The sequence below is a fragment of the Sinohyriopsis cumingii genome, chromosome 4, assembly GCF_028554795.1.
Source record: "Sinohyriopsis cumingii isolate HCF-2022 chromosome 4, ASM2855479v2, whole genome shotgun sequence".
In the NCBI taxonomy this organism is placed as follows: domain Eukaryota; kingdom Metazoa; phylum Mollusca; class Bivalvia; order Unionida; family Unionidae; genus Sinohyriopsis; species Sinohyriopsis cumingii.
Window position 1 is genome coordinate 87,569,646 of NC_142964.1, and position 8,770 is coordinate 87,578,415.

An 8,770-nucleotide genomic window follows, 5' to 3' on the forward strand; every position below is an offset into this window, starting at 1 on the left:
TGTCATTTTTCGATACATTTGCACTTAGTTAAAAAAATTAATTTTTCATCACGCTAAAAATGAGTATTAAATTTATTTATCAAATACCACCTGTTGGAAAAAGTTTAAAAAAATTGAAATGAATATTTCTAACAGGAACACATATGCTACAAATCTACGTAGGCAACTGAGGCAGTAAATGTAAATGTATATGTGCATAGACAAATTTTCAAAATTTAGAAATAAAATCCCAACATATATTTTATCAAAGGACTGACAATATGGAAAAGTACCAATCTTGCATTAATTTTTTTTAGGTCTCCCGAAACCTGTCATCATTTCACATGCAAGAGTTGTAGGATCTGCTTTCTCCGGGCAAGCCTTTGACATGGCGGAAGACGATATAACTTACATATCTCTTCCAATGTATCATTCCGCCGCTTTACTTCTGGGGATCGGAAATACAATTACATCCGGTAGGTGTAGCTTTGCTTACAATACATTTACACCATTTTATTTTAGTTTTGAGTTATAACCCAAGAATGTATGAATATTAAAAAGAGAGATGAAGAAGAAATATGTTATAACAAAGCTCCAAGCAGTCCTTATAGAGGCACTACATCATCATTTTCTTGACCCGGCTTTACTTTTTTGAAGATTATTTAAAGCAGAAATATCTGACTCAAATACGACCTTTTTGAAAGACCTGAACTCAGGATAAATTCAGAAAGGCAGAAATATCCGAATGTTATTAACTTCTGCTTCTCTAATTTCATTCGACATTTATGCGACATAGATACGCCAACTACTATATGAAAGTTGGGAGCTTTGGGATTAAGTTTAAATTTGTTGGGCAGACAGTTTGGTGAACACGAAATCTTTCATAAAATCTTTCACAAGCAATTGATGCTGATGAAAGAAATGCGGACTAGCTTACAAGTACGATGCTGTGTACAAATTAAAAGTAACATTGAACAGAGAAAACCAAGCTTTAATAAGAGACTTACTTTTTTAAAAATATTTCAAACCAAAATGATTTAAAGAGGGAGAAGAGATGGAACCGCTGCGCTAATAATTAAGCACCCCAGTATTATTCGATATCCTCATTGTATCTTTACAGGGGGAGCTATGGTTATTCGGGAAAAGTTTTCAGCGTCTCATTTCTGGGATGACTGCAGACGACACAAAGTGACTGTGATACAGTATATTGGAGAGATTTGCAGATATCTTGTAGCAAGACCAAAGGTGCAACCTATTGTTTTTTCTAAGATTCTGACAATCCGATTTGGCTTCGTCAAATTAGTTTCTCATTTGTTGATTCAGATACTTATCGGAATGAAATCACGTGGAGTTCTCAGCTTGCTTCCAAGTAAAACTGTTCTCGTCTTTCTTTCACGAGGAAAGCAACGTAGTTTAAACGGTATAAAAGGGAAAATCCGAGCCTTGATTTAATTTGTACTTAGGTTTTATAAATTAAAAACTTTACGTAAAATATGAACAACTGTCATCAACAAATTTAGTCCGATTCATTATGCGTTTTCATTAAAAAATGAAAGTCCGTCACATGCTGTACAACAGAATAAGTTAAACGTATCAAATAGCACGTTCTATTCTTAATCAGTTTATTGAACAAGTTTTTGAAAAGTGATTCAGTAGCTACGATCGTATGTTTTCCCACACTATTAAAAGCAATAAAAGAAATACAACATTATAAATATTTATATATTTGACATGTATAAATATGCACATTTTATTAATAACTAACATTGAATCACTCGCTAATATTTGCAAAATCATGATTGAGAAAAGTGTAATTTGCATAGATTGTGTCTTAATTATGTGTGAAGAAAAATTAAGTTACCTATATCTAATTAGACTCAGCATTGAGAAATTGTTAAAATAACTAAAAATTCAGTGAAGTTTAACACAATGATAGCAATTTTGAAGGCCAGATTTCCCGTTCAGGCAATATTTGTTTTTACGACCAAACAATGGAATCAACATAATTGGTTTAATGGGTTTATTCATTGTTTTACCCTGGAACTGTTTAATCTTATGCTGACGAATTGTGAGCTATGCCTGCTTTTTGTATATTAAACTTTCATTTCTATGCCAGTTCGAACGACAATAAGTTTAACAAGCACACACGTAGCTCATTATAGTCTAAGATCTATTCCCTCGCAACTTTAGCAGGATTAGTTTATTTTAATTGTATTACAATATTTGATTTTTCCTAAGGTGATTTTTTAAAATTAAAATCAAACATAATTTTGAACTTCGACATTTATTCCGTACTTCTCATTATATTTTGATCAACTGATAAAGATAGATAGATTCTGATCAGCCGATGTTTTAAACTCAATTTAAGGAAACATTGGACGGACATCATAATGTCCGTGTTGCATTCGGCAACGGCCTCCGAGCCGACATTTGGTCTGAGTTCCAGAGTCGATTCAAGATTCCACAGCTTCTGGAATTCTACGGGTCGACAGAGGGACCAGTTGGATTCTGTAATTACAGCAACATCGTAGGAAGCTGCGGCCGTTCATCCACTTTTTTGGTAGGTGTGGTACGGTAGGTTTGCAAGGAACGATTTTCGTAGAAGTTTTTCTTTGGAAAGGTGATTAAGACTAAACGATTTGGTATTATATACGACGCATGTCGCAAATAGCATCTTCGTACGCCTATTCGAGTTCTTGTATTTTGTTAAAGCATGATTCATAATCTGATCCACAATTGATCCAACATATTATGTATATTTGATTTAATTTATATCTGATTTAATTGTTTGTAAGTTTTAAAATCTTTTCATATTTTAATTTTATTATATGTCAAAATAATGTTTTTTTTGTTAACTAGGAACTCCATACTTTTCCAGAAAATAGTTTGACCTTGACTGATTCATTTGTAAACACATAAACCTGACCTTGTTCCCGACCTTAATTCAAAATTAGTAACAGTCACGTGAACAAGTTCTTTTTTTAAATTTATTTTTATTGTGGGAATAATAAGGGTGAGATCGGGGCTATGTTGGATACGTGACCCTCGACCTGTAAAGAGATTTTAGTGAAGTAAACAACTTCTTTTATTTTATTCTCGAAGTAAAATGATTGGTTTTTACCAAGGTCATATTGGGGCTACATGATTTTTAAAAAAATATGTAAACATGATCACGTGACTTTCTATTTCGCAATTCAGGCATTTCCGAAATTGCGCATTAGTTAGTTTTAATAGTGATGCTTAGAGAGATCTCTCAGACTGAGCTTAAAACACTTGATATCAAGGTGCTTTTTTGTTGTGTCAGTTTGGAGTTTTAATGTTTATTCAAATTATTTGGATTTGAAAGGATTAATTATTCTTTTCCTGGAAATATATGTGCTCATACAGAATTCTTAAATAAAGACATTTCTTAAAAATTTTATTCGGATTTCCAACACCGGTGTGTTATTTATCGTGTTTCTACAAGAAATTGTAGACTTCAACACTGTACAGGATGCAGCATATATCATCGTCTTCCATCTTGGATTCTTCGTCGGGACTCGAAATTGATTTCATTAGAACATTTCAGTATTAGGACTGTTAAAATTATATTCATGGATTATTCTTAGATTATTTTGGATTTGATTCTTAAAACCGTAAGTTCTTATTTTTTCATTTTCACTGTATATTTCCTGGGAAATAAATAGTTTGTTAAATTTGTAAATTTGTCAGAGCTTGTTGTTTTCACTCTTTCTTGTGTTACTGTTTATTCGAGCCTATACGTAATTTAGAATATACTGAATCGACTTAATTCCTATGGCTTTTTATCAATAGTGGAACGATTAAAGATGAGATATGTATTCTTACGCTTTTATTTTCATACTCAACAGAGAAGAATGGCACAGCCGGTTGAATTTGTGAAGTATGATCACCAGGCACAGACAGCCGAACGAGATGCTAGAGGGCGCTGTATTCCAGTGCAAACTGGTATACGATGTTTTCGTTTTCTTTACATTTTCCTGTATGGAAGAATTTGTATGCCTTTCTGTAAGATTAGAAACATGTAATATATTTCAAACGTCGATAGACAGGCACTGAAGGATTTATATATGATAAAGATCTGCCATTTCATTATTAAATTAATCCCTCTCTTCCCAATTTTAGGCGAAGTGGGACTTCTCATTGTTCCTTTGATTGCTGGGAAAACCGCCTTTGATGGGTACAAAGGAAAGAAAGAGTCCACGGAAAAGAAGATCCTACGTAACGTGTTTAAAGACGGAGATATTTACTTTGACACCGGTGACTTGATGAGAGTGGACAATAATTATTACCTTTACTTCAATGATCGAGTTGGAGATACCTTCAGGTAAACATGTTACAGGGCATATATTTATTAATATTTTAAAAATTGTATAGTATTAAACGGGCAAAATAAGAAACAGTACCGCCAGTTATAACTGTAATGCAGAATATTTTACACCATTATGCAGATTGTGTTTGTTTTAAGTTGCAAATTTAATTCGCTCAAAGCCTAATTGAATATTAGGCGGAAGCTGAGTTTCTTTTGTAACGGCTTATACATACATATATACACTATTAATTATAGGACTTCAAAAGGTTGTAAGGAACTTACATTACGAACATTAGATTAATTACTTGTCATGCATACTCTGCAGTTCTTCGAATTAATACTAATACACAAGTATGCAAGTGTAGTTAATACGGTGTGAGACTGGTCCTCGATTTTATCAACTTATTTTAAGCCCAAAACTAAGTCTCAGACCATGTGATATAAATGAATGATTTTCAATCGGGGTAGAAGGTGTACCTATCAATCACCATTAATCTAGACTTAACATTTTGGGACTTCAGTTAAATATTGTTGGATGAATGTGAGGTTCGACTATTTTCACTGTTCTTTTGCAAGACAAGTTATATAATCTCAAGCTAGACTGTATCGTGTCTTATGTCAGAACTGCAACACGTGATACGCATTTGAGAGATATAATCATTTTAACTATTATAGTTTGTATTTTGCAAATACAAGATGGAAAGGAGAGAATGTTGCTACGACGGAAGTGAGCAATGTCATCGCAGAGCTTGACTTCATCCATGATGCAAACGTCTATGGGGTGACAATACCAGGTGAGATTTTATTGTCAGAATTTACATACAGATTTTCTTTGTCTACTTTTAGTTATGTTTTTAAAAACGTTAGGTATGTTTTAAATTGACATAAAAGAAATCACCCAAAGAAAAGGAGTTACATGTTCCATGGGGAAATCACTGGATGTGCCCAAAGTAGCAATCATGTGCACTCAGTACCAACAAAGCTCATCTTAGAATGAACGCGATAGACATATGTTGCAAATGCAGGCTACATCTGAGATATGTTTTAAGATCCTGTCCTCTATCGCATTGCATATAGTCTCTACCCCATCGCCGCCCAGTTTGTGCCTGGTAAGCAGTTTGCACATATTTAACAGATTTTTAGAAATCCTGAGAATTAATTTTAGCAACATTTTTCTTCTATAGGATATGAGGGGCGTGCAGGCATGGTGGCCATCCATTTGAAGAACCAAAATTTAGACAGACTGAATCCATCCATGTTGATGGCCTTATCAAAACACTGCAGCAGGGCACTTCCGACATATGCTCGACCCAGATTTATCCGTGTTCAAAAGGAGTTTGCTTTGACGGCTACGTTCAAACAACAAAAAGTTGAACTCACTCAGGAAGGATTTGATGTCACGAAGATAAAAGATCCGCTTTACTATTTAAATCCAACAACAAATGCTTATTTTCCTCTTGATGAGACGGTGTACTATCAAATCATTGCCGGTAACGTACCCATGTAGGACACTTTGATGTACCAGTGCCCAAAAATTCAGCATCACGTTATCACGTGTAAACTTGTAACGAACATCATCCTTATAAATTCCCTTGTTCCTCGACTGTGTTCTTGATATAATTCTTTATGGGAAATCTTTATATGTCTTCTGATTCAGAAACGTAATTAGTGAAGTTTGAGCATTCTAAAATGCACATATATTTTTTTGCGTTGGGATCAATTCTAACATTGAACAGTATTAACGTGCAAACCGAAGTCACACAGTGCAAATTTTGTGTACTTCAGTTGGTACCAGTTAGTGGACACAGTGACTGCCCCAGACTCATGGAAACATAAACATTCAGAAACCAACGAAGGAGACATAACAAGCACACCCTACCAACACACCTCTATCAGGAGGCATTCATCTTCCGATGTCCCTTTTATACAATTAAGTCGTTACGATCCAGCTTTCTAACCCTATTTTGTTTTTTGAAGATACTTTCAGAAGTAACTTCATTCTACCACTCATGCAAGAAATGGAGGTCATGATAAAGTCTTTGGTTGTTGGAAACGTGAGAGCGGCTGTAATGTCCTCTCTAAAGGATTAATGAAAACATGCACGATCCGATCAAACAGAGAATGGGGCAATAAGCGAACTTGATTCAGTATTGAACGAATTAAAGTCTAATAAAGAAAAGCTTGAAAGACGGTTACATTAATGTGACAGTCAGATAGACTAGAACAAATATTCTTGAAGAAATCATCTTTTATAATGTCCGCATAAATTACCGTGAAATCCTCAGATGATTTTGTTGTGAATGACGGTAACGGTGAGGGAGAAGAGGAAAGAGAGATGAAAGTTGTCACTACTGATGCAGAATTCCCACCTCCTACCCAGGAAATCTCAACTGCAATCAAAACATTAGAAAATCGCTAAAGTTAATCAACATTGATAAAATTATAACTTTCATTCGCTGTGAAGAAATTACTTCAACGCTGGTATTTCACGCTCCTATATTTTCGGAAAACTTCTGTTTCACGGGAAAAGGCTTTAACCTACGTCACTAAATTATGTTAATTAAACATGAAGACGGATCCGAGCAAAATCTTTGTGTGCGAAGAATTACCGAGAAAGCATGATAGTTTTGTTCGTGATCTTCCTGAGAAAGAGAAGAAGAAAAAACAAGGAGAAGAAAATCCATTCTTACTGGACGACTGATGGCGGTGTATTTTTAATTTTTTAGTATAGAGAGAATGGCAGGACGGAGGAACTTAAATCAGAAGGAAAGCTAGAAAACATTTACGGAATTACTAGACACTTACAAAACAGCACTTGCTGAGTGATTCAGACACTTCAGATACTTACAAGGGCCACATATGCAGAACTCCTACATAATTCTTTTTTTTTTTTAGGTGGGAAGGGGCAATGTTTGAAAAATATTAAACATATCAACGTGTTATCATAGAAAGGTGAGGGAGAAGTTGTGGCAACTAGTATATACAACATACAACTGTTTACAGGGCTGTGACCATTACGACGTCACTGTTAGTAATAGTGTACAATATTTGCATTAGATTTTTTGGAAGCATAAGTTATTATATTACGTGAACATCATACATGTTTATGTCCGCTCGAATAGACTGAATATATTTTTCCATTTGTCTACTGACAGATACCCGTTCGTTTCACAGAGAGAGAGAGAGAGAGAGATATATATATATATATATATATATATATATATATATATATATATATATATATATATATATATATATATATATATATATATATATATATATATATAATACCACCATTATTTTATTCAGCATTATGTTACCTTAAATCCTCTAATTCTTTTGAAATCTTGAATGAGCCTATTAATTAAATAGAATTGTAATCAACGCGTGACATTATGAACATAAAGCCCTATATTAGCTTAGTATAGTATACAAATTTTGTGTGGGTGTGTGGATGTGTGTTTGTATGTCTTTGTGTCTATGTGTCTGTGTCTGTGTGTGTGTGTGAGAGAGAGAGAGAGAGAGAGAGAGAGAGAGAGAGAGAGAGAGTGCATGAGTATGAAAGCGCATATGTCTATGTGTGAAAATGAATATTCCAAGACTCAAACAGAATGAAAAATATCCTGTAGGACTGAACGGATATAACTCATTCGTTAGGAGCTACCGCATTCAATCAGAAAAAGTGATTGGTTTCATTTTCATTATTACATGTTTTCTCGGTTGTTCCTTTCTTTATCTAACTTTCTTGATGAGACCCTTGCTTTTAGTGTTTCTTATTCCTTTTCAAGTGACAGTTCGAAATTGTCCATGTAACCCTTAAGTTCTGCTGTGTGTATTACTTTTCTTTTTCCAGAATAGTCGATTACATGATATTATACGGAGCTTATATTGGATAATTTTATGTGAAAGTTTTATGCCTTCTGGAAAGAAAACGCTTCGATATTATTTTTATGCAATGCACGAACAATGTACCAGTTATACAAAACCTTTAGAACTAATGTCTTATGTTTTATTCAATACATAATTTCTCAGCATTTATGTTATGTATTGTTACTATCATCCATATATACTTTATATTAACTGATTTCTTTCTGATAAACTCTGTGAACGCCTTCTCTCTTGTACAATACGGATCACTCGTCACTCCAATATGAAAGTATTGTCTTTTAATTATAATAACACTGGTCTACAATTTTATAGCAGTCGTCTGCTTCAGAGATAAAATCTGCTATTTATGATGGATTTTGATATGCTGAATTCAAATATGACAATTAAAACGACTGATTGGCTACTGTTTCCAAGATATTTAAGGCTTTACATATTACGTCTATGTATTTTGTGTAGATAGTAGAGTTTTAATCATAAACTGTAAACCTAGTTCTTTTTGTGTGTTTATGGCTGCTTTACGTGATAATATTTCATCTGTCCTGTATACGTAACACTTTTAAAAAAAACAGCAAA

General features: G+C 33.9%; 1 protein-coding gene across 1 annotated transcript; it reads left to right on the top strand.

The window, feature by feature from the left end:
• Nucleotides 1-300: 300 nt before the first annotated feature.
• On the top strand, nucleotides 301-7,479 carry LOC149801609 (long-chain fatty acid transport protein 2-like). The gene is made up of 7 exons (XM_089954330.1): nucleotides 301-455; nucleotides 1,100-1,224; nucleotides 2,348-2,539; nucleotides 3,849-3,945; nucleotides 4,123-4,324; nucleotides 5,006-5,103; nucleotides 5,494-7,479. Exons 1-7 carry the CDS (start codon nucleotides 368-370, stop codon nucleotides 5,814-5,816), a joined length of 1,125 nt encoding a protein of 374 aa, XP_089810456.1. The 5' UTR covers nucleotides 301-367; the 3' UTR covers nucleotides 5,817-7,479.
• The last annotated feature ends 1,291 nt before the right edge of the window (nucleotides 7,480-8,770 follow it).